Source organism: Delphinus delphis, chromosome X (genome assembly GCF_949987515.2).
Source record: "Delphinus delphis chromosome X, mDelDel1.2, whole genome shotgun sequence".
Classification (NCBI taxonomy): Eukaryota; Metazoa; Chordata; class Mammalia; order Artiodactyla; family Delphinidae; genus Delphinus; species Delphinus delphis.
In genome coordinates, this window is record NC_082704.1 from 80,721,670 (window position 1) to 80,748,506 (window position 26,837).

Genomic DNA, 26,837 nt, shown 5'->3' on the forward strand with positions numbered 1-26,837 from the left:
GAAAGGAGGAGAGAGCAGCCCTCAGAGACAGGGTGCTGGGGAAGGCACCACCTCCCCAGGCCTCCAGGCTTGCAGCACTCTCCCTTTCCACCCCCTTCCCCATGGTTGTCTTCACCTGGGCCCTTCTCCCCCACAGTCTTCAGAGACAGTGCTGAGAGCAGGGTGGGGAAGGAGGAAGAGAGCAGAGAGGCAGCCTCAGGAGCAGGGAGGAAGGAGGGCCCTGGAGATCGCAGACAGACCCTGGGTCCCCCAGACGCTGAGGATGGTCACCTTGGAGGTGGCCGACCTCCTCACCCACAGGGCAAACATAAGACCAAGGCAGGCCTCCCTCCCGCCCCAACCTCAGCCCTTCCATGGGCTCCCCCACCACAAAGGCTCACAACAGGTCCCAGCAAGTGTTTTCTGAGGCCCTACTATGCGCTGGGGCCGTGGCTGAGGTGTGCGTGCACCTTGGCAGCTCCCGCAGCTTTCTCCCCAGCCCAGGCCTGTGCCCTCTGACTCCTGGGACACTTGTTGATGGACAAGCATTCACCGATTCACTTGTTTCCAGTTACTGAGGATTATGTATAAAGTTGTTCTGAATATTCGCATGCAATTACTCGTATGGCCTTGATGACATTCAGACAGCCCTGATGGGAGGTGATGATCAGGCCCATTCCATGGATGAGGACACTGAGGTTCTGAGAGGGAAGGCACTTGCCCTATGTCCCACAGCCAGGAAGTGGCAGTGCTGGGACTCGAGCCCAGGATGCTTTGAGGCCAAATGTGTGCTCTTCCCACTGCAGTCTGCTGCCACTGCCTTCGAGGGACTCACAGTGTTGTGGGGTGACACCCCCACCTCACTCCTCTCTGCAGACATCCACCCTCCTGACCACCCAGGCAACCTATACGGCTCCCCATCTCCCTTCATTGAGCCAGAACTCCACCCCTCACGGCCTCCCTGCCCCTGAGGTTCACCGTAGGCTTTTAAGGCCTGCCACTGACCACTCAGCCTCCTGACACATAAGATTTGGCAATTTCCTGGGCAACCAGTCTGCTCCTCCTCCTTGCCTTTGTCACCATCATCTTCAGGTGCTGGGCCCAGTGCTTTTGGTGCACTATCTCATTCCATCCTCACTGATACTCTGCGGGAGTTACTGTTCCTCACTGCACACATGACAAAATAGATTCAGAGAAGGGAAGCGACTTGCCTGAGGTCTCTGACCCAGCTCTGCCACTGCCTGCACAAGTGACCTCAGCCCTGTCTTTTCCCTTTCTGGTCCCTAAAGTTCCTATCTCTCATAGCACAGGATTGGACCCAGCTCTGAGGTCTTATGGGTCTGAGTTCTCAGTCACACCATCTCTCTGGGTCTCAGTTTCCTCACGTGAGTGATAGGGGCAAGAGCATGTGCCCAGCCCTGCCTGGCCCAGCTCTTAAGACAGCTGTGAGAAGATGGCATGGCCTGTGCATGAAAGTGGTTAGTAAGTGGGTAAAGCAGTGTGCAAACGGGAGATGCATGTGCTTCCCATGCACCTCACATGTGTCTGAAGTGAGAGGCCTCTGGAATGCACCTGAGATTGGTACCTCTCCTTGAGCCCTGTGATCTTGGGCAATTCCTTCATCCCTCAGAGCTTCCATTTCCTCTTCTGCACAGTTGGGGTTACAAGACCGGCCTCACAGTCTCAAAAATAGTACTGAGCAGTAGAGATGTGGACAGTATCAGAAATCTAGCAGCACCACCCCACCCCCTGTCATCTTTTTTCCATTGAAGAGATTGAGGACCAAGCAGAGGAAATTACTTGTCCAATGTCAAGTTTTCAAGTCCCAGGGGTTCCAATTCTAGATGACTCCATATTACAAGTGCCCTTTGCTTGGAAGCTAGCGTCATAGAAAAGATCCAAGTCTGCAGGATATTGTACACTTCAAATATGACTTTGCATTGTCCTCACACTCCCTCCCTCCAGTATCCTGGAGATGTCAGTGCTTCAGCATTCATGTCAGAAATGGACTCTCCCACCTGAAGGTGACACAACAGTCTCTTGCCAGGCCAGCTGCCTTAGTTTGCATTTCAGTATTTGTAGTCAGTGTAGATACTCTGTAAATTAAAATATCTAGATGTTTTTTATAAAAAGAAATTATCATTTAAAAATTTTAAATGAAAACATCAATATCTTGGGGAAATCATCCCTATAGCAAAGACAGAAACCTATAATCAAAATCAAGAGACCACAAGAGGTCCCATTCCACCTGAGAACAGCATGCCTCAGACAAATACTGGCTCATCTTTTTCAGGTTGAGGCAGACTGTTAAGGTTGGCTTTGAAAATGTTATCTCAGAGTAACACTGATATTAATAATAGCAGCTAACACTTATATGGCCCATACTTTGTGTCATGAACTGTTCTAAGCTCTTTATGTTAAATATGTTCATTTATTTAAACTTCATCATTATTCTCCCCATTTTACAGATAAGGAAACTGAGAACAGAGAGGTTAAAGTAATTTGCCAAAAGTATTATGTGACAGAGCAAGAACTTGAACACATGCACCCTTGCTCTAGATCCCGTACTCTTAACTATTAAGATATAAACCACCAATTTCTGGTGTCAGAGTCTCAACTCACATGCAGCTCCCATGCCAGGAACAGAGAGAACAGTGGTACCTGAGCTCTTGTCCAGGAAGTAGGCCAGGAGGCACCGCATGACAGCCTGGTGGCAGATCACCAATACATTTTCCTGCCGTTCTAGTTCCATTATAACTGGCTCCAGACGCTGGACCAGATCCTCATAGGACTGAAAGGGAGAGAAACACTTGGGTAAGAAGAGGAGATGAGGCACATTTGCCCAGAGGAGAAGAACTCTACACTAGGAATCAGGAAAACTTGGCTGTGGTGCCAGTTCCGTTGTTGGTCCAGCAGTATGACCTTAGGCAACTCACTTCCTTCTTAGGGCCTTAGTTTCTCATCTATTAAATGGGGCAACCAATATAGTAGAGTAAATAACAATAATAAAATTTCCACTAAAATTCCCTAGAAAATCTGGATAAAATAAATGTCTGCACTGCTGATCTTTCAAGAAAATGAAGGAAACGTTATGAATATATGGTTCCAAAATGAAGAAAAACTGAAAAAAAGAGTGATAAATGGATATAGAAGCCACAACTCCCATGAGGGCATTTGCCAATCACAGTATCCAAGAGACTTGAGCTTTTAAAACCTTATAGAAACACGAGACAAGGCCTTAGGTGTGTACGAGATGGGGATTTGGGACTGAGACTCTCACAAAAATCTGAGACCTTCAAAGGACTACATCCTCAGAAAAACTATAAACTAAAAAATATATCCACAGGCAAAGGGAAACAGTAAGAAAATATATCTGTCTCTGCCTGACTCTTGGTGGAAAAAATTAGGAAAAGCCTCCTGTAAGAATGTATAACCACAAGCCTATCCTCAGGTGGATTTGTGGTTGAGAATTACACTACCTATGTGTTTTAGAAAATGCTAAGCTGAGAGTTTAATAAAAAGTGATTTCAAGTCATTAGCTCCCAGGAGTGTCTGGAAGAAGCAAATGGAAATTCTCTCTGGATTCTCTCAACTCAGACTGCATGGGATTCCCATAGATAAATTTTCATCAAACTGAAGCTCACATAACATGCAAGGAAAATAAGCTATCATGAGTAAAAATAAGCAGAAACAACAAGAACCCTAACAACTTAAGATAAAGGATCCACAATATAAAATGAATATGCTTGAGATTTTGAAAGAAATAAAAGATTGAATCAAAAATGTAAGGAAGAAATAAGATGCTATTGAATATATGATCTAGATTTGAAAAAGAACTAAGTAGAATTTCTATAAATGAAAGATATAGTCATTAAAATGGAAAACTCAATGGATAGAGTAAACAGCAGATTAGATACAATTCAAGAAATACTGTTCTGGAAGATAGAGCTGAAGAAATTACTCAGAATGTAGCAAAGAGATTGAAAATAAGAAGAAGTTAGGAGACATAAAGGATAGAGACAGGACTAACACACATCTAATTGCATTTCAAGGAGATAATAGAGAAAATATGAGAGAGGAATATTTAAAGATATAATGTCTGGGAATTTTCTAGAATCGATGAAGAATCCTAGTCCTCAGATTCAGGAAGTCCAATTAACCCCAAGCAAGATAAATGAAAAGAAATTAATATTTAGACATATCAGAGTGGAACTAAAAGCCATAGAGACCCAAAGACCCTAAATGCAGCCAGAGAGAAAAGAAATGACAATTAGAATTTCAGGAGACTTCTTAACCATGTTAGAAGCCAGAAGACAGTGGGGACAATATCTCCAAAGTGCTGAGAGAAAACTGTCATCCTAGAGTTTTATACCTTGCCAAAATACCATCTAGGATTAAGAGCCACCCCTCCTTAAAGACATTTTTAGACAAAAAGAAAGGTGAGTCTACTACCAACAGATCCTCCTAAAGAAACTTCTAAAGGAAGATAGACATTGAACCCAGAAGGAAAACTTCAGCTGTAAGGAGAAAGAATGATCAAGGGAATGATCAAGGGAATTGGATATATGTGGCTAAATCTAAATAAACACTGACTGTATACAATATTATTTTTTAGCGAATAAGAATTATATTTTAATTGGATAAGTGATTTTACCCCTTTTCCACTATATAAAATCCATCTAGGAGAACAGTATGGAGGTTCCTTAAAAACTAAAAATAGAACTATCATATGATCCAGCAATCCTACTCGTAGGCATATATCCAGAGAAAACCATAATTTGAAAAGATATATGCACCTAATGTTCACTGCAGCACGATTTATAATAGTCAAGACATGGAAGCAAGCTAAATGTCCATCAACAGATGAATGGATAAAGAAGATGTGGTATATATATATATATATAAAATGAACTATTACTCAGCCATAAAAGAGAATGAAATAATGTCACTTGCAGCAACATGGATGCTTCACTTCACTTATCATATTAAGTGAAGTAAGTCAGAGAAAGACAAATATCATACGATATCACATATATGTGGAATCTCATTTTTAAAAAATAATACAAATTAACTTATTTACAAAACAGAAACAGACTTACAGATATCAAAAACAAATTTATGGTTACCAAAGGGGAAAATTGGGGGGGGGGGGTGGAATAAATTAGGAGCTTGGAATTAACAGACACACACTACTATATATAAGATAGATAACCAACAAGGGCCAACTGTATAACACAGGGAACTCTACTCAAAATTATGTGATAACCTTTATGAGAAAAGAATCTGAAAAAGAATGAATATATGTATATGTATAACTGAATCACTTTGCTGTACACCTGAAAGTAACACAACATTGTAAATCAACTATAATCCAACAAAATTTTTAAAAAAGAAAAAAATCCATCTATGTGGGTACAAAGTTTATTAAGTGTTTGGAAGTAGCTCTATTTTGTCTAGCATTTATAATAATTCTACTCTGGTAATATTGATTTAACTTAAAAAATATAATATGTTGGTATTATAGGAACAAATAGTGATATATTCTGATAGATTGTTGTAAATTGAAGTGCTTCAGTAAGCATTAATTCAATCAACATCTACTTAGTAAGTTGTGCTTACAATAATAAATCTATTAATAACAATAATAAGTCATCTGGGGGATAAGACACAAGTTTGAAGTAAAATATAAAACAACAATTAACATGTAAGTTAAGAGAGGGAGTGACCAGAGTTGTAACATTTTTATATTGTTTTAGGGGGTGGGTGAAGATATTGATTTTTAGATTTTGTCAATCACACATATTAAAATGTTAAGAGTAACTCTAAAAGAAAGGAGATTGTATAAGTCAAATATAGATGTAAAAACTCTCAATTCTAAAGAAGGAAGGAAAAGAGAAAAGATAAACTAAGCCTAGAGAGCTCAAAATAAGAGAATAGAAAGAAGTTCAAATAAATCAGTAATTACAATAAAAGTAAGTGTACCAAATTTACAATTCAAAAGACATACATTTTCAATTTTTATTAAAACCAATAAAAGTCAACTATACGCTGTCTATAAGAAACAAAACAAACATACACAGAGAAGTTGAAAGTAAATGACTAAAGATGAACTAAGCAAATACTGACCAGAAGAAATCTTATATAGCTATATTAATATCATATAAAATACACTTTTAGGCAGAAAGCATTATTAGGGGGAAAGAGGCTTGCTCACTATGTAATAATAAAATATACAATTCACTAAGGAGATATAATTGCTTTAATTTTGTATGCCTCTAACAACATAACCTCAAAATATATAAAGGAAAATGAGGGCAAAGTCGGACTGACTTCATAATGTCATTTTTGAGGATGAAAATACACATGTGAAAGTGCTTTGTAACACAGGATATCTATTGTTTCTTCTCTGATATCCTGCTTTCTGATAATTGTTCCCTGGAATCTATCAAAAATGGAGTATGACTAACAAATATTCTAACATGTGGAACTGGCTAAATGGAGACTGGGTTGAAAACAACGAGGATTTACCTCACATGGGAATAGGGAACTGATAGTCTGGTTCATGTGGTGGCAAAGAAGTTGGATAAACCATTAGCCATTGTCCCTTGGGACTCCAACCCACAGTCCAGAGAGGCTGGAGCTTTAGGCAACTTGGCAATAAAATGTCAGGAAATTAGAGTATATTGAACTATTTCAAATACCTTTAGTGTAAGGATATCAAATTCAAAGTTTAGGACAAAGTGAGTCCTCCTGAAAGAAGACAGGAAAATAATCAGGCAAATGTGTAGCTTTTAAAAAAAGGGGAATCTGTTGCCTATAGCTAAGAATGAGAGAGCAAAGGGCCAGATAATCATATGCCTTGCGGGATGGAAGATGCTGCAAAATTTGCTTTACCCTGTTTTTAAAGCTATCTAGGAAAATATGGAATCCTGGTAGTTGGAATAGAGATACTGGGGAGCAGTCCTAAGAGTCTGGTCACCCCTCCAAACCTTACCTCTCCCTTGGGATAGCGGTAGCGATATTTATCTTGGTCTCGTAGTGCAAATTCTTCAGGGTAGTGCTCTTGGATTTCTTCGTAGGTCATCTCCTCACAGACACCCTGAGAAAAATTATTTGGGGACAAAAGTATTCACAAGTTGAAATCCCCACAACCTTTACCATAGTTCTGAAGCCAATGATTGTGGAACGTTAGCACACAAGCACCTGGGTTTCTGTGAACACAGCTCTAGGTCTGCGTCTGTTGTCTGAATGTATGTGTGTATGTATGCACAAGGTGTGTAGCTGTGTGGATGTGAGAATGAGTGCATGTGTATAGGTGTGTTCAGGCTGAGTGTATGGTGGGTATCTGGTGTTTCTCTATGGTTGTCTCCAAAGGTTTATAGGTGTACATTGTATATATGAGTGTGTACTTTTATAAATTTGTGGGGATTTGTGACTGTGTTTATCTGTGTGTGTGCAGCATGATTATGGTGTATATTTGTGGTATGTTTAAGGTTCTATGCTGTTGGTTGTGTTTTTGTCTCAGCATATGTATAGTGTATTGGTGTGAGTGTGTGTGTATGAAGACTGTCTGATCATCTAAGAATCTGCCTGCATGGGTGTCTCTGTGGTCTGTCCCTCCATGTGGGTCTCAGTGTGTCTGTGGTATGTGTATCTGTGAGTGTGTATGTCCCTGATTATATGTGTGAGTATCTGTGTACCTATGTCTAAGGTCTGCATTAATCTGTGGTAATATGATTGAGGTTATGTGTCTGTACTGTTTATATGTCCCTGGCATGCCTCTATGTGTCTATGTGATGTAGATATATGCAAAGACTGCATGTGTGTCTATGGTGAGTGTGATATGTATCTCTAGGTGTGTCTGTCTGTAAGTGTGCATGTGTGTGCATGAATGGTGCAAATATGATTGGTAAATGCATCTGAGAGGGAACCTGTGTTTGACTATTGGGTCCATGTGTCTGTGAAGTACATGTCTGTGAGTGTAAACATACCTATGGTGGATGTCTGTGACTGTGTAGGCAGGCGCATGTGTGTGCGCACATCCACAGCAGTGCTTTCTTGTGTTATAGCATTTCCCATCCCTCCTGCCCACACCTCTGCTCCAGGACCTCTGGCAGATAAAGAAACAGATATCCACAGACTTCTCAGAAGGCAAGAATTAGTAAATTCCTAACAGTTTCAGAGTGGTCCTTGGGGAGATACACTCTCCACACCCAAAGGAATCAAGGGCTCAGAGAATGAGTTCCCACTGAGAAATCCACAGAAGTGAGGTGGCTGCTGGTAGAGGTGGGAAGTGATGTTGGGTTTGTAAGATTTCCTTCTGGTTGTGTAGATTCCAAGTAGACCTTCCTGTAGGGGAGCAATGTGCTCTGGTTGTTGTCTTTTGAGCCATCAACCAAGCTTCCCTTAGGGTTTAGGTTCACCCCTGCCCCAGCCTACAAGAAGACAGGCAGTGTCAAACCTGCAACTGACACTGTCCATAGGAGAAAGTGCACCCTGTATATACACAAGGTCCTTCCAGATTGGCTTTGACTTTATATTCTGAGGCATGCTGGGAGCCTGTTGCCTGTGGAAGTGGCCACTGACTTTATTGACAAGGAAAATTGCTTAACTTCTCTGAATTTTATTTTCCTCATCTGCAAAATAAAGATAATTATAACTACCTCACAACAGTAGTTTGAATATTAGAGATAATATATGTAAAAAAGACTAGTACAGAATGTACAAGGCACATTTTAAAAACTCAATCAATAGAATATATTATTATATTAATTAATATTATTTAGATTATATAGTAATTTAAATAGATTAATTTAATCTAATGTTATTAGATTAATATATCTAATTATTAATATATTACTGAATGGAAAAGAAACCAGAAAATTAGACATCATTCTAAATTCTTCCTTCTTCCTTACCCATCCCCTCATAGCTAATTCCTGAGATTCTACCTCTTAAATTTCTCTCAGATATATTCCTTTTTCTTCCCTCTCCATCTGCACTGCTATGACCTTAGTAGGTCTACACACACACACACACACACACACAATTCCCTCTTTGCTTATTCTGCTTTCTCTGCGTGACATACTATTCCTGATCCTCTCTCTCTGGCTCACTGTTACTCACCCCTTAGGCTTTAGCTAGGCATCACTTCCTCTAGGCAGATCATGGCTGGGTCAGATGCCTTGCCCCAACATCTGTGTGCCCACATTCTAACCCATCAGAGGCTGTATCATGCACACTATTTTGCATTCCTCTGTCTACCCTGTTTTTTTCTGAAAACCCAGTGAAGACAGGAACCAATCTCTGTCTCCAGCACTACTCCAGAGCCTGAAATGGAGTAGGTATCCAATAAATGTTTACACCACATGTGGGCCAGAAACAAACAATAACTGAACAATTATGATGAACTGTTGCTTGCATGTATTTTATAACAAATATATGTGATATGTATAACAATGCTGTATATCCCTTTTCTAAATATGTGTGCCTCTGTACATCTACAGTTAAGCATATATGTATTATGTATACACAAACATACTTCTATGTATTTATCTAGCAGGCAATCAGGTTAACCTACCTACACACAAGCTATCTATATCTGTAGTGAAGCTTTTACTTTAGTGTCTAACCTGAGGTCAGTGTACCTATAGTACAGGTGAGACAATGGAGAGGAAACACTTTCTCAAGAAGCTCATGGAAAAACCTGACTCTAATGAGAGACTGCCATGTCACGAGGGTCATATGAAATATTTACCAAATTCTTCTTCTTCATCTCCAATATACATATGGGCCATCACACCCTCACCTCTTGCCTAGACAAATGCAGCCATCTCCATACCGGTATGCATTCTCATTCTGGCCTTCTTCTCACCTAGTCTCCACACATGACCAGAGTGGTCTTTTTTTAAGAAAACGTGAATCACATTCAGGCCACTCCTCCTTGACTTAGACCACATCAATGGCTTCCCATTTTTAGGGCAGCATCCAAATCCCTCAACATGGGCTATAAAGCCCTATAAGCTGTCTTCATTTCCAACCTCATCTCCCTTCTCTCCAGACCTCACACTCACTGTCCCAGACTCTCTGCTATTTTTCCTCAGTTCCCTAAACATGCCATGCTCTCTTCTTACCTCTGGGCTTTCACATGAACTGTTCCCTATTTCTCGAATTAAAATTATCCCTCACCCCAGTCCATTTTGCCTGCTTCTTGTCTCATCTCCAGCTTCCTCTAGGAAGCTTTCCTTCTAAATCTTCCACCATTGTCTTGTCAAGAGTACCCTCACCTTCTGAGACTCTATAGTCCCTTGTACTTCCCCTCTCACAAACTTTTGTCACATGCAAAGCAATGTCTTATTCACGGCCTGCCTTTGGGCTCCATGAGAGTAAATATCTTGTCTGTTCTGGCCTTCACTGGATCCCCAAGACACAGAACAGTGTTTAGCACAAGAAATGTTTGCCGAATTAATTAGGTTCCCCATATGAGCCAGAGTAGAGGCAATCCAGGGGATAAGCCTAGAGTCAAGCCTCACCATCCACCGGGAAATCCATCCCCCTCCATCTCACCGCATCAATCTCATTCAGGGCCTTCCACTGCTCATAAGGAACACCCAGGGCTTCAGCTGTCTGGATAGTCCTCTTCATGTGGCTGGTCCACACCTTCAGGGAGCTGATGCCCTGGGACTGAATGAAGTTGGCCAGGGCATAGGCATACTGGGGAGTAGGGGTGCAAAGGAGGAGAGCAGGGGAGAAAGAGAGATGAAAGAAGACAGGGTGACCATGAGAAGAATTTCAGATCTGCCACAAATAATGGAGTGACGATGAACAAGCAAAAGTAGAGCTTAAATATTCCCAATTTATAAAAAGTCATACTCTTGCCCATGTGACTAAGAACCAAGGGAATAGAGAAGAATATGTGTATTTATGTGTGTATATGTGCATATGTGTGCGTGTGCATTCACTGATGTTTGCTCACAGAACCTCCTACTTGATTGTTCATTTATTCAAACAGCCCACCTCTAACATTTGTGGAGCCTGGGACAAAAGTACAAATGGAAGCACTCCACTCATAGTCTACTTCCCTCCTTTTCCCATTTCTGCTCCATCCTGCACTCCTAGGTGCCTTGAGTACACGTTTATGGATAATCCAGTCACAGGAACAAGTTCTGTCCACACCATATCTCCACCAATCTCCATAACACACAAACAGTAACCCCTTGGCCACCCCTTTGCCTAGGGGTGAACACTTCTGTGACATGGCCTTTTCTCAGGTGAAAAGACTCTGGGATGTGCCCATGTAGGTAATGGAAGCAGACTCTGGGCAGGAAATTCTAGTGTTCTGGGTACTCTGAGTGTGGTCTGGAAGTGTATGGGGGTGGGATGTGGGGTACATTTCCCTTTGACCCTGTGAATTCTCATTGTTTGAGCAGGGGACCTGGTACCCAGGTTCTAAGGGCATTCAAACATTTACTGAGTGTGTGTGGCCATGTGCTGCGTACTGGGGTGTCCTGTTATTAAGACATGGTCAGTCCAGTGAGGGAAACAGTGACAGCACTAAAAGGAACCACTTAGGTTTGTGGGAGCCCAGATGAGCAAGTGGTTCGCTATTCTTCTGCATACAGGCATGTTATTCATCACAGATGGTTTGTGAGGAACATCTGCACAAATGTACAGGTACAGGCACACATTTTTATGTACAAATATAGGCATTGTGTACACACATTCTAATTATGGATTATGAGTCAGCAGTCAGTGTGCTCTGGTGGAAGGAGTGCTGACTGGGAGACAGACGATGGGGGTTATGCCTGTGTGGCCTGGGACGTGTCCCTGGTCATCTCTGGCCTCATATCTCCTGCTTATAAAATGTAAACAGCGTTAGCTCACTCAGCCTGGTCTCTGTGTCACATTGGATAGTGGACCGGGAGCACCCAGAGCGCTCCCTGGTACATAGTAAGTGAGAGCTACGGTGATTGGTGGTGGGTGACAGTTGATGGGAAACTGCTTTGTAAACAATGCATGGTGCACTGTGCCCTTTAGCATGAAGGTTGGGGCCAGGCGTGTGCATGTACATGTGCACACTTGTGTTCAAGGAGGCATGTTGGGTGGAGATGGCCACGTGTCCAAACTGGGTGCTAAATTGTGCAGGCAAAGCCACGGACAGCCCTAACCAAGAGACCCCTGGCTGTAGGTGGTGCCACGGGCTAGGGTGGCTCCTCCAGTGGTCTCTGACTCTGCGAGAGAGGCGAGAGTCAGAGGTCAGAGTCTACCTCGAGGGGAGGCTACCAGTCTGAAAGTAACAGAAAATGATCCAGGAGGACCAGGCCTTCCGGTGTGATGCCTTGCCTGTGATACTGCCAGCTCTGCAGTGGGGGGAGGCTGAGGAGCAAGCATGAAGGCCTGGTTTTCAGTCCTGGCTCTGTCCTTTACTGGCTGTGTGACCAGGGGCCACTCTCTGTTCCTGTGTGGGCCTCAGCCTCCTCATCCATAAATCAGTGACAGTAATGGCCACTGCACAGAGCTGCTATGAAGATTAAATGAGGCCACACATGTGGAAGCAGACGGTGCCGTGAATGTGCAGAGGTGTCCAATAAGAGAGGACATTCCCTCCCTCCTGCACCTCATTTCCCACTTGTTCCACCCCAAGCCATCCTCCCAGCAAGAACAATAACTGTGTTAACAAGCCCAGGGTCAGGGCCAAATATGGGAAAATGTGTCTCTTTAATTGGCCAGCACCCATAATGTGCAGCTCACTATTCTCAGCTACAAAGAGACTCCCACCGTGAGGGTCAGAGATGGGCCAGAAATGGGGGGGATGGAGCCCAGGTGACCTGACTAGGAGGGCAGGAAAGGACAGGGGAGGGCTTCCTGGACCAGCTCATGGAGCAGGAGATGGGTCCTGGAAGGGGTGGAGCAGGGAGGGCAGAAAAGAAGCGGTAACTGGGGGAGGACAAGTGCTGACCCTGTGATAACCTGTAGTGGGGGTTTGGGGGAGTAGAATCAGCCCTGAGTAATGGAGGAGAAGATGGATTCAAAGGTGGGGCACTTTAAGGCAGGTATCTGTGCAAATGACGGTCACCAGCTGACAGAGGGGACAGAGGAGGACAGCCTCGGTGGGGAAGCTGCACAAGCAAAAGCACAGAGTTGTGAGAAAGATGAGGGGACCAGTCAGGCAGGAGAGAGGGTGCTTATTGTAATGGGGCTGGAGGAGCAGCCAGATCTGGGAAGGCCTGGACCAAGCCATCAGACTTGCAGATGCTGTTGGCACTTGGGAGCCATTCAGTGGGTCAAAACTGAGTGGCTGATGGGGTGGAAGAGCAAGAGTGACCAGAACCTGCTTTTATCCTGCCACTGAGTACCCCCATCCTCAGGACCCAGGCAGCAGCCACCCCACCAACCCACAGCCCACCTGGACCAGATCAGCCAAAACCTCTGAGTGCATGGGGCCATCCCTACCTGCTTGCCCCGAGCTGAGAGGCCAGAGTCACCTCCGATGCGGCCTCTGAGGTTGAGTTCACTTTCACCGTGCCGGCATAGGTAGATGGAGCGGGGTGTGACGTGGATGTTCATGAGATAGTAGACTGTGCGGCTCTGGATGTGGTCCTGCAGTCGGTTCACCATGTAGCGTGTGCCCACGTCGAAGATCTTGATGTAGGACAGGTGGCTGGGCCAGCCCAAGCAGGAGCAAGGGCAGCTCAGGGGCTGATGTTGGAGAGGCTGATCCCAAGAGAAAGCCCCAACCACACACCCTGCCTTCAAGCTTCCTCCATAACCCAGCTCTCACCTACCTTTCCTCTGACAAGGTGCTATGCCTTGCCCTGTTCTGGGTACCTGTTCTAGAGACTTGGTTCCTGGCCACTCTGAGGAGCTCACTGCCTGCTACCATCTCCTTTTCTCTCCTTTCCTCAATCTCAGTTTGAGCCAGACTGTCTTACTTTCACTCCTCACACTTCAGGCATCTAGGGTTCTCTTTTTTTTGGCTCACACTGCTGACATACTCAGAGAGAAACAGTAATCCTCTGTGTCCCTGACTGTCTCCAACATCTCACAGGCCACTTGCATTTGCTGACCATTTTGTGTGTATGTATGCACCTGGCAGGGGTGGGGGCTTCAAAGTGCATAAATCCTCATAACCATCCTAGGAAGCAGAGATTATTATCTCTGATAGGTGAGGAAACTGAAACACAGAGAGAGGAATTGATTTGCCTAATGTCAAACTCTCCAACCATCTCATCTATGACTCTCAGAACCTAAGTAGAAAATATCTGATGTAGCCTTGTTGCCTTGTTTCTGGTACTAGGTCCTGAGTGGCTCTAGGAGAACTTCCAAATTCTGTAGCTTAGTCTGACATTCTAGGTGCCTTCATACACTGGTCCTGCTTTGCCTCACCTCAGTGTTCCATGTCTATGCTCATAACTTCTCTGTTTCATTCTAGCCTTAATGCTTTTGCTGAAATATTCTCTGTACTCCTCTACTTTTATTCAGATTTAACTAGGCCATTGCAAGGTACTGTTCTCTTTCCTTGAAAATATGTTATTTGCCTGATTTCCAAAGTTGAGCTCCTATGCATCCATCCTTCAAGAACCAGTACATTCACTCTCTTTAGAAAGTTTTCTTTGAGCCCAGGATCATATGAAGTCATTTAAAGGTACTTCACATCAAAAGTCTTATAGTAGCTAATGCTTACCCCCATTATGTGTAATTTAAAATAAAAATTATAAGCTATATTATAACATGAAGAAGGTCTACTGAGTTCTGGTTATATTTTTTTCTGTTTTGACTACCTTGATGCTGTTTTTGAAATACAAACTATTAAAAGCTTTCAAGATTTTCTTTTCTTATTTTTGGTGGACTCTACCTTGCTGGTGCCCTAAACGCATGTCTAGTCCACCTACTGGGTAAACATGTTCTTCCAGACCTTTTCCTCCCAGTTGGACTGGGTCCCCTCTTCTGTGTTCCCCCACCCCACTTGCTTTACCATCACCACAATTCTGGTCAACTGCATACTCATTGTCTTCCTCAACCACCTGGGCATTCTATCAGAACAGAGATAGATAGACCTTCCCTCTTTGGGTTCCTAGGGCACAGCTTAGGAGTGGGCCTTGATGCATGGATTGTAAATGTCTGTTGATGGAAAAACGATTAGATAAAGCCAACTTTCAGAATCAGTTGTCTTCAGACCCAAACTGATTCATCAAACACCGAGTACCTGCAGCAGTCTAGGCCAAAGGCTAGGGGCTTTCTCAATGCTGTTCTTTCATTTTAGCTCCCCTCCTTCAAACTTCTTCCACCATATGCTACTATTCATACAGTGCCTTTGTGGAAATTTGAAAAAGTTTCCCCTACTCCAGTACACGTCTTGGTGAGAAAAGCAAGTGTACCCGTGACCTGGCACAGTGAACAATATTCACAATTGTACACAAGGTCCTGCCCCTTGACCTGAGTGTCTAAGCCTCATGTGGCACTTTTATGATATAGGGATGTGGGAGGAGGATAACCATGATGGAAGTTTGAAGACAAGAATTTGAGTATATATTCTGCTACTCACTCATTGTGTGGCCTCAGGTAAGCCCTTGCCCTGCTGTGGGTCTGTTTCCCCATCTAAGAAGTGAGGCAGTAACAATGCTCACCTCTGGGGACTTTGGTTGGACAAAGTTGGAAGGATGCTCTTTAAACTTCTTTGGGTGGTGATGACTGTTAGAAGTCTCCTTATACTTCTTACTTGGGGTCCAAAGGGTCTGAGTGACCAGGGTCTCTTCTCATCACAATCCATTTTGAAAGAAAGTGAGGTTCTGGGTATACCCTACGTCTAAAACTCACATCTTCCCTGTACTGCCAGCTAACACCTCTCCAATCTTTAGTTGGTATTGTGAATGAAAGTTTCATATTTTTAATGTATCTTCCCATATGTCAAAGCACTATGGAAGCTACCTGAGGATAGAACCTACCTCTCTTGCCCTTATTTACACCCCCGATGTACACCATAGCCCAAAGAATCCAAATACTTACTGGTTGAAGGTGCATGCGTGTTGTGAAAACAGACATGATTAAGAGACAGAATATGTAGTTAGAATCCTAGCTCTACCCCCTGACTTGTGGTGGAAGCTTGAGCAAGTGGTTTCAGCTCTCTAAGATGCAATCTCCTCTTCTTGAAAATTTATGATCATAAGACCTATTTCAGCCTCCTTAACAGGGATGCCGAGGGGATTCAATGAAACAAAAAAGGTGAACATGTTTGGAAGCTGAAATGTCATCCATGTGTGAAGAATACTTTTGAAAACATAATAGCAACAACCACAGGAGAGAGGCATTTCTCCCCCCCTGAGATCAGGGTCCTAATATGTCCACATTGTTCAGGAAAACACTACTTCAAGCCCCTTATGATGAACACCTTACACAACAAGGAATCACCACCTCATGGATAATTAGAGCTGGGAAGGCCCTTGAAGACAAATCAAGTACAGTTTCCTGATGTTACAAATAAAGTTGAGGCCCAGAGAAGGAAGGCATTCCTCCAGGTCCTACAGGACATCAAAACCGGGCTAAGGATCCTGACCTTTACTTTGGGGTTCTGGGTTCTTACCTGTCTAGTTCATCATCCAAGGGTTGGTAGTTGACCTCATAGCACTCAATTCTCTTTAGAAAGTCTTCCAGAACCTTTTCATGGTCACAGTCTATGTAATCAGGGCTGCCAAGTTTCACTTGCTGGAGGAAGGGAAAAAGATGGAAGAACCATGGGAGACAGAGACTCCGACAGTGCCCTTGGGATGAATGCTTAGAGATCACTGAGTACAATATTCCTCATCATAAAGATGAGGAAGTTGAGACTTGGAGAAAGGTTCTTGCCCAAGTTTACAAAATCAGTCAGTTGAAGAGAATCTGTACTGTGTTAACACCTCATTCCTTATCCCTGTGTGCTCAAACAAGGTCTGTTACATTATATTCAGTTCACACACTGTTTAAGAGAAACATTTATAAGTGGCCTGGAAATTGTGGTGTGAGAAATGGTTGAAGAAAAGGAACAGGAGATCTTGGCTGGGGATCATAATGGCTTACATGTATTGAGTGTTTACTGGGATAACATGGCATATATTGGCTTTAGATTTCTGAGGGGCTGGCAACTCCTAATCCCTTAATATATCTATCTTCTCCACCCACATTCACCATCTCAGTGAATGTCACTATCATCTACTCAAGTCACCTGAGCCTAAAATGAATCTGGGAGTCATCCTAGATGTGTCTCTTTCTATCATCCCCCACCTCTTAGAAGGTACCAAATCTTCCCCCCTGTATCTTCTAAATATCTCTCCAGCTGGCCTCCATCCATTTCCTGGATGCTCACTCTAGCTTTGTGACTGGTTACTCTGTCTATAGTCTAGTTACTTTCCCATACTAGCAGCCAGAAGGATATTTCTAACATGCACATCTGAATATGGAATTCCTCTGCTTGAAACCCTTCACCATTTCCTCACATCTTTTAGGACAAAGTATGAAATATTTTAGCAGGTGACTCATGGCTTGTTATGATTGGGCCCCAAATGATTTCTTCATCCTCCTCTCCCATTGCCCCTCTAGACCTCCACACACTTTGCTTTAGACAACCTAGGCTATTTCTAGTTCCCCATAGATGCCATACTTAGTATATGCTATCCCCCTATTTTCCATTCTTTACTTGCCAAATTCCTATGCATTCTTCAAGATGAAGGTCAGCTATTACCTTCATTGAGAAGCCTTCCCATGCAAGGTTAGGTCCTCAACACTGTGCTGCCACAGCCTCCTTTGTTTCTTCATCTCAGCACTGATCTCACAGAATTATGTCTATAAAATTGTCAGTCTCCCTCACTAGACTGTGAGCTCAAGGGCCAGGCACTCCCCTATCTATTTCTGTCTCTAGTACCCAGAATGGTTCAACCCAGGTGTATGTATTCAATTTATGTTTAATCAACAAATGGATGGATAGGTGGATGGATGAAAAGGAAAGAGAGTACTTGGACATATTCTATGCCTCAAGAGGCAAAATTAGGACCAATGAGTGGAAATTACAGGGAGGCAGATTTCAGATTGATTGGACTGCACTTAATGAAGACAATGAGCTTTCACACTGGAGGTACAAAGAGAAAATCTACACAAACAATTAGCTAAGATTTCAAGTTTCTGATGAAGTGTTGAAGGAGGTGACTTTTAAGGTCACCTCTGTCCCCAAGATACAGTAATTTAATGAAATAGGGAACAATAAAATGTAGTGAGTGAACTAAATCTAGACCACATGCCTAGAAACTGTAGTGATAGCTACAGTGATAGCTCTGTGATAGCTACAGTGATAGCTACAGTGATAGCTACAGTGATAGCTACAATGATAGCTCTGATATGAATTGTGGGTCAGAAAAAAGAGCTTTCAAGGCAGACATCCAAGCTTGAGGTCCAGTCCCAGTTCTACCTCTTCCTGGCTGTATGAACACTTGACAACTTACCTCTCCTCTTGGAACCTTAGTTTCCTCTCCAATACTTAAAGGAATTTCACAGAATCATTGTATGCCAGGATGATCAGGGAATACTTCCTATAGGAAGTGGGAGGAGAAGCTCAGGGAAGATACCTCCTTTAACTGCACAGAGGTATTTCTAGGTATGATCCAAATCTGAGACAAAATAAGAAGGAAAGGTGACTGGTGCTCCTTACCCTGATGTTTTCTGCAATGACGTCAGGGTCATTACAAATGGACTCGATGAAAAAGACCTATAAAAGAAACAGAAGAAAGATTTCCAGCAAGGAATTATGTTTGGTAGGAGTCAAACATAGCTTGACCCCTTCTCAATGGCTCTGAGTCATCTTTAGAGGTATCTCTGACAACATAATTTCATACAATGGTGCTTTCAGGATTCTGAGTTTTATGAGTCAGATTGGCCCTGAATTGTAGTGGTTCTCTCTCCTCCTTCCTCATACCCACCCCCACAGTGTCAGCTTGTCAGCAGTTATCTTCCATTGCCTAATGTGGCACCTCTTCTTTCCTGTTCTGTTCTGTTTTGATGCTTCTAACTGTGACCTGGAAAATCCTACAACTAAATTAAAATGCTGACCCTATGGTAGCTGATTTGGCATCTCTTCCTCCCCTGGTTTGCCTTTCTTTGGTGTTTGTTAAATGAGTAGGCTCTAGATAAGAGTTAGAGAGTTACTCTACCTTGTAACCATGTTCTTTAGCAAACTGCAGAATCAGTGACCGTCGTTCTCTGGTAGTGTTGGTGGCATCAAAAACCTAGAGGCACACGATGAGATTGGTTTGCTCTGAATCTGGCTCTAATAGAATGCCTACTCTTTGACCATCTCTGTGCTAAGTACAGGGCTTCCAGAAGGGGATAAAACTTGAACAGGGTTTTGAAGGATTTGGAAATGGCTTATATCAATTTCTCAAACACTCATTGAGCCCTCACTGCCTGCCCAGAAATGTAGCAGACTCTGTAGACATAATAAAGCAAGAGGAAAATGGTGGGGGTTTATTAGAGTTATTTTACAGGTAAAGTAGCTGAGGCTTAGAGGAAGTGTTTGCCTTAACCAATGTCACAGAGAGACAAACTGTCACAAACTCTGACAAAGCAGAGTTGGAACCAATTCTCTCAACTCCTAGGTGAAGCTTCTTCCTTCCCTATCACTTTGGAGCTCTTTGAAGCACTTTTAGAATTTGCAAATCCCAAAGGTCTATGAGATTAAATTGATTAAATGTTTAGCTAAATCTCTAGAACTTAAAAATGTTTGTATTGCAGTCAAATTCTAGTGTAGTCCTGCTGAATTCTTGGGGATGGAGTGGTAGTGTATACTGGTTAAGGGTGTAGATTCTGGGGACTTCCCTGGTGGTCCAGTGGTAAAGAATCAGCCTTCCAAAATAGGGGATGCAGATTCGATCCCTGGTCAGGGAACTAAGATCCCACATGACGCGGGGCAACTAAGCCCATGTGTCACAACTACTGAGCTCACGTGCCTCAACTAGAGAGACTGCGTGCCACAAACTACAGAGCCCACACTCTCTGGAACCCACGTGCCACAACTACAAAGCCCATGCACCCTGGAGCCTTTGCGCCACAACTAGAGAAGAGAAAACCCGCACGCCACAATGAGAGAGAAGCCTGTGCAGCGCAGTGAATAGCCCATGCACCGCAATGAAAGATCCCGCGTGGTGCAACAAAAGATCCTGCAAGCCTCAACAAAGATCCCATGTGCCGCAACTAAGACCTGACACAGCCAATAAATAAATAAATAAATAAATAAATATTTTTAAAAAAAGAAAGAAAAAAGGAGTGTAGATTCTGGAGCTATACAACCTGTATTCCAGTTCTGGCCTGCCACCTTGGTAAAATATTTAATTATTTAATCTCTCTGCACGACATTCTTCTGGGCTATAAAATGGAGTATAATAACAATACCTATCTCATGGGGGAGGGTGGAAATTAAATAAATATGTGCAAAGTGCTTAGAACAATGTTTAGAACATAGTAAATGCTCAATATATATTAGCTCTTCTCCAACCCAGCAGAAACCTAAGAAAAAATGCAAATTTCTTTACCGCAACATGACCTTCCTCACAGCTGAGATAGTTATGGACATCTTTCAGGGCTGCTATGGCACATTGCCTGAAAAAGATGAAGGAAGAAACAGAAACAACCATTATACCCAAAATGGTCTCCTCTCTATTTTTCTGAATTATCTTTTGCACTATCTCTTAGATGTCCTACATTAAATTATTCATCTGTTGAATATCTACAAAGGGTGTCCTATATTCTAGGTACAAGCACAGAGAGGTCACACAGTTGAAAATGTGCTATGACAAGCACAGAGAGGTCACACAGTTGAAAATGGCTCTGTGTAGACATTTTAGGTGCAGGTATAAAGTAACATACCCAGGAAAAGTTGACTAATGACAGAGCCATAGTATTAAGGGCTCCAAACCTTGAACTAATAGCGCTCAAGCTGAATTGGTTCTTGAACCCAAGAAGAGCCTGAATATATGGTCTGTGAAGGAGAAGGCATTCCTGGCATATGTAACAGGGCAAGCACAGGTAATAATGTGGAAATGTATTTATGCTTTTGGCAAAAATCTGGTTAGTGATTACTCTTTGCTGAGTTCTATTAAGAGGATATGGATCAATAAATGAGACCCAGGCTCTGTTCTGGAAGTGCTCAGAGTCTTGTAGAGGAGAGACAACTTGAGGTTGAATGGATGAGACTGGAGTGGGCCAAGCTACTGAGACTCTTATTTTAAATTCTAAGCTAAGTTTCCACTCTCTCTTGTCAGAAGTAGGAAACTGTTAAAAGTTCTTAAGCAGGGGATGGATATGACCAGAAATAAGCTTTGGTTAAGATAGTAGAAGGGCTGTCCTAACGACCCTTTGAGACTCTAGGTGGACTCCTTGCTAACCCAAGTTGCTCTGCCCTACTCCCGCATCATTTGAACAAAGGTCTCCCTCAGCCAGGGGGCAGCACAGGTCTTTAAAGTATTAGGTACTCACTTCCTGATAAGTAGGGCCTCCATGTTGTCTGGGAGAAAGAATTCGTAGTTCTTGTAGCTCACTGCCTCTCGTCGATACTGGCCTAAATTAAACACTGAAAGCAGGAGCCCTGGTGAAGAGGTTGGGAAGATCCCAGTGGCAAAATAATGTCCTTTCTTGGAGGTAGCTCAGAGGTAAAAGAAGGTATAGTTTGTAGCTATATAATATGTTTACAAAGCTTCAAATTATGGCCACCAGCTCATTTACTCCTTACAACAACCCTGAAAAGTAGGAATCATCATTCCCATTTATAAATGAGGAAATCAAGGGAGTAACTCTCATAGCTAATAAGTGGAGAGATGGGATTCAAACCCAGGACTGTTTGGTTCCAAAGCTGGTGATCTTTCCACTATTCCATTTTAACATAAACTCCAAACCTTTTAATGCCCATAGTATTACTATATATTATTACTGTGTTCTGTACATTACTGCATTGGAAAGATAAAGAAATTGGGACCCAGGGAGTAAAATCCGTCAAGGGTCAAACATTGAGTCAGCTGGGGACATAACTAGACTGGGCCTCCTGAATCCTAGTCCAATGTTGTTACATTTTCTGTATCAAGACAGAGAGTCTAGATTTATTGCCTTCTTTAGGCCACACTTTCTCATTTGTAATGGTGAAAAATCAGAGAGGAGGGAAGGAAAGGGGAAAAGAGGGGATAATAGGCAAAGAGGTAATGTAATATTTTCTTCATTCATCCAATAAATAGTTTCTCATGCCTACTTTGTGAATCAGGACAGAGTTCTGGGGTGTCAGAGATGAAACAGATCTGTATGATGGGGCCCCAAGGAGCTCACAGTCTAGCATGTAGGAAAGAGAGTAAACAGTAAATCGGTAAACAGAGAGATCTCACCCAGTGTGTTAAGTGCTCTGACAGAGCCATGCAAAAGAGCAAGGAGGAAGGAAAGACTAACTAAGCTTGGGGTGATCTCAGATGGTTTCTTAGAAAAAGCAGCATTTGTACCAGTCTTTATAGGAAGGCAGGCCTTTTATTGGCAGGCATGGGGTATGGGAGAGGGGAACAAAGACATTCCAGGTAGAGGAAGAGTTTGAGCAAAGGTATGGCATTGGCAGGAGGCAGAACATGAGACATCCACTGTGACTGAGGCCTGTGAGGCTGTCAGAGACTGACTGTGGAGGGCCTTGAATGATAGGCTAAGGAGCTTGGATTTAAACCTGCAGGCCAAGGGAACCCTTGGTGGCTGTAGATATGGTCATCTTGGCATTTGAAACATGACTCTGAGGGCCTCTGTGCAAGTAGAACAGATGGGAAGCAGGTGCATTAGATCAGAGACCCATCTGACACTGTCCCATGTGCCCCTATGCTCAGCAGAGGCTCCTCAGAGCCTGCAGTCCTACAAGAACTACTCCTTCTTCCCTTCTCTTCTTCCAATGTTCTACTCCTCCCACAGGACACACCCAGCTCAAATACACCCTATCTGGAAGCTTTCACTGCCTTCCAGTAGGTGATTTCCTCTGTGAGGCCCGTCAGTATCCTGCTCTGGGATTCTTCAGTGACATGTTGTATTCTTATGCATCCCAGCCAGATGGAGAAATCTTCAAGGACAGGTTGTGAATCTCATCCAGTTTTGCATCTCCAGTGCATAGTATGGGTTTTGGCACATGGAAAACCACTGGGGAACTCTTCACCAGTGAATTAGAGAAAGAGAAAGTGCATGAAGAGAAAGAAGAAATGGGAGAAGGGGAGGAGAATACTTGGAGAGAGGGAGGGAAGGGGGAAGAGAGATAGGGTGTTGGTATGGTCAAGGGAAATAAGAGGAAGAGTGTGGAGGAGAGCACAGGGCCAATGTGGGTTCTTTCTTCTTCCCATCAGTAGCACCAAGTATCAGACCTGCCACAGTGAGTGTCAGGCTTTGGAATCAACCAGATGTGGGTTCATATTCTGGTTCCATCACTTAGTGATCATGTGCCTTTAGACAAGACACGTCACATCTTGGGCATTAATTTCATCAACTGTGGAATGATGATACTAGTTCTTCCTACATGGGTGTTTTAGAACTTAAGAATAGAGTCTGTCATACAGAGTGAAGCAAGTCAGAAAGAGAAAAACAAATACCATATGCTAACACATATATATGGAATCTAAAAAACAAACAAACAAGAAAAGGTTCTGAAGAACCTAGGGGCAGGACAGGAATAAAGACACAGACGTAGAGAATGGACTTGAGGACATGGGGAGGGGGAAGGGGAAGCTGGGACCAAGTGAGAAACTGGCATGTACATATATACACTACCAAATATAAAATAGATAGCTAGTGGGAAGCAGCTGCGTAGCACAGGGAGATCAGCTCTGTGCTTTGTGACCACCTAGAGGGGTGAGATAGGGAGGGTGGGAAGGAGATGAAAGAGGGAGGGGATATGGGGATACATGTATACTTATAACTGATTCACTTTGTTATACAGCAGAAGCTAACACAACATTGTAAAGCAATTATACTCCAATAAAGTTTAAAAACTAGATGTGAGTTCTTTGAGGGCAGGGATCCAACATCCAACAAGGGCCGTGGCACAACTGTGTGCTCAGCAAATAATTACTGACTGAGTGAGCAAGTGATTGCCCAAGAAGAACTGTTTTCCACACTGGGGAGGAGTGCTCCTTTCCACAAGAGACAGAGGCTAAGCACTTGTGTACCAGTGTACCAGTAAAGGAGGAACACAGTCCCAGTAGTAATTTTCAGCTAAGTTGATATATGTTAAAAGCATCAATAGTCATTGGGGGATAAATAAAAACTTTTGGTAGACTTTCTTGTATTTACTGATTTTATTCTGAATTACGTATGATGTAGGGGATACCCTAACTTTTAGCGTTTAGAGACTCTAAATGTCTTAATTTGGTCCTACTTAAGCAATAGAAATTAACATGATCTAGTCCCCTACCGCAGAGCAGCTCCTGGGGAGAGAGACCCAGACACACAACACACTACAACAACACACTATGTAACTAAGGTTGGCATAGAGGGGTCTGTAGGAAGCATTGATGTGGGAGCCCAGAGAAACATAGTCTTCCTAGGGGCAACAGAGGAATCAAATAGGAATGGGGATACAGTGTGGGTGATAGAGAAATCAAATGGAGAATAGAAAAATATGATTGCTGAATAAGAGGTAGTAAGCAGAAAAGAGATCACATTGGGGAGAAAGGAAATCTGGAAGTAGGGAGTGAGGGAGGAGGCTGACAGGCAGGGAAGGAGACCCCTCTGGAGGCGGAAAGAGGCAGGATCACTTCCGGCTGGGGAGGGGGAGCAAATAGGCTCAGACCTAAGGAGAGGCTTGGAGAGAGTGGACGCCTTCTGGACAGGAGAGGTGAGCTAAAGTGCCCTGCTTTACTGAAGACCTTGTGGGGGACTCCAGGCTGGGGCTTTGAGGTGCTTGACTCCACACACCCCTAAAATTTAAAGAAAACCTTAAGGTTGTGAAGAAATGGTAATGCTAAGAAGAATCGTATTTTTGGTGTAGAAGTAATAATAAAGGTGATAAAAGTAGTATGTTACTCATAGGGTTTTTTTCAGGTCTTACAAAAATCGTGCTCCTTGAAAACAGATATTTAATCTTTGTAGTTTTCTTATGCTTAGCAGCTATCACGGGATTGGGCACAGATTACGTACTTAAGAAATTGTAAAAATTTATGAGGTTAGTGGTGGTGGTGGTGGTGGTGGTGGTGCTATAGTAGTAGTAGTAGTAGTAGCAGTAGTAGTAGTAGTAGTTGTAGTAGAGCAGCAGCAGCAGCAGTAATAGTATTAGTCCTAATACTGTTAATAATGTTTTGAGACATTCCTTTACTCGTGGTTTTGCCCTTTTGAGGTCAGCTACCTTACTGTATTTTCCATAATTGGCCTATAGAGGGCTGTAGAACAAAGGCTTTCAGGGACATACCTTTAGTTGGTGTTCCTATCCAGTTGAGATATCGTGTGAGCTTCGTGGAGATGTAGGTCTTTCCTCGAGCTGGTAAACCCACCATTATCACCATCGTGGGGGAATTTGTAAACTGGGGTATGGATGCTGGAAGACAAACAGAACCTCAAATCTTATCCCCAGGTTCACATGATATTCTGGTATCAACTCAGAGCTGTAGAATTGGAATGAGCATCTCGCCCACCATTAGAACAAGGAAAACAAAAACTGGAAAATTGCAAATTGTCCTCTATTGAATTCATGAGAAAACTGAGATTGCAATGCTAAAAGCTAACCCAAAATCTGTAGACATAGGCATCTACAGGGAACAACAGGGCCCAGGTACTTGCTTATCTTTTGCAGATACTACTGAATAATATGTAGTCATAAGAAGATAACAGCTAAAATTTGTTAATGAATTGCTAAAAGTTGGTTGTGTGTTAGTGTGAGAATGTGAAACCCCTGGGGGCTGTAGACATAGGTGGTTTTGAATCCTCTTGCAGACTTTCCCCCTAAGAAGTCCACCAGGTGCTGGCAGGGAAGAATAAGAATCCGGAGAAAGATATTCTATAGTTCTGGTTTGGGGGAGGGAAACAGAACAGCATCCATTGCTGAAACTGTGCCCAAAGCATTCTGCCTTTATACACTGCAGAGCAAAGGCCTTAACCTTCACAGGGAAAGGTAATAAAACTGTAGTCTGAGCACACTGGTGGAAATTCATTGCAGCTAGCAGAGAGGAATACCCAACACCACTAAAACTCTGCCCAGACCAATCTACTCTATCTCCCCTAGGGAAAACAAGCCTTGCTCTGCAGAAGGAATGGCAATAGGAACTGAGGGCACAGGTGGAAACTCACCACCACAGGTGAAGGAGAAAATTTGAAAAAATGCTATAACCCAGGAGGGATAGGAATATGTGCTAGGCTCACAGTTATATTTAGAGGAGGGGCAGGAACATTTGGGAAAGTCACACCTCTATGACTCAGGATAAGCCTGCCTAAGACTGAGACTTAATCAAAATAACATAGTATGTCCCTAGTCCCCTATTCTCCACTACAAGGCTAAAATAAATCAAGTAAAATAATAGCAGACTTTATTTTTAAAGAATGCAAGAGGTAAGTTACCTCCAGAGAGCAGCACAAAGGGAAGAATCAAGGAAAGAAAAAAACATAGTCTGAAGAGACAAAAAAATCATCAGGACAAGACTTAGTTATGACACATTTTGGAATTTCCAACAGACAACTTAAAATAGCTGTGATTAATATGATTAAGTACTTTTCTATATTGAAAAAGGTAGACAACATGCAAGATAAGATAGCAGCAAGGGATAAAATGTATAAGAAAGAATCATATGTAAATACAAGAGAAAAAACACATTAACAGATCTGAAGAATGCCTTCAGTGTGCTTATTAGTGA

At 42.9% G+C, this 26,837-nt stretch overlaps 1 protein-coding gene across 13 annotated transcripts in view; it reads right to left on the reverse strand.

Moving 5' to 3' along the window:
- PFKFB1 (6-phosphofructo-2-kinase/fructose-2,6-biphosphatase 1) overlaps positions 1 to 26,837 on the reverse strand; it is a 185,975-nt gene that overhangs the window by 98,851 nt on the left and 60,287 nt on the right. For 9 of the 13 annotated variants that reach the window (XM_069540326.1, XM_060002098.1, XM_060002099.1 and 6 more), the window contains 10 exons: positions 25,403 to 25,528; positions 21,472 to 21,580; positions 20,529 to 20,595; positions 19,152 to 19,226; positions 18,653 to 18,709; positions 16,559 to 16,680; positions 13,432 to 13,639; positions 10,546 to 10,692; positions 6,974 to 7,078; positions 2,641 to 2,770 (listed from right to left, as the gene is read on the reverse strand). In XM_069540326.1, the coding sequence (XP_069396427.1) occupies positions 2,641 to 2,770; positions 6,974 to 7,078; positions 10,546 to 10,692; positions 13,432 to 13,639; positions 16,559 to 16,680; positions 18,653 to 18,709; positions 19,152 to 19,226; positions 20,529 to 20,595; positions 21,472 to 21,580; positions 25,403 to 25,528 (1,146 nt within the window). Of the gene's footprint in view, positions 1 to 16; positions 2,076 to 2,640; positions 2,771 to 6,973; positions 7,079 to 10,545; positions 10,693 to 13,431; positions 13,640 to 16,558; positions 16,681 to 18,652; positions 18,710 to 19,151; positions 19,227 to 20,528; positions 20,596 to 21,471; positions 21,581 to 25,402; positions 25,529 to 26,837 lie in introns of those variants that run through there. The other 4 variants (XM_060002097.1, XM_060002102.1, XR_009517978.1 and 1 more) reach the window with 3 other exon arrangements.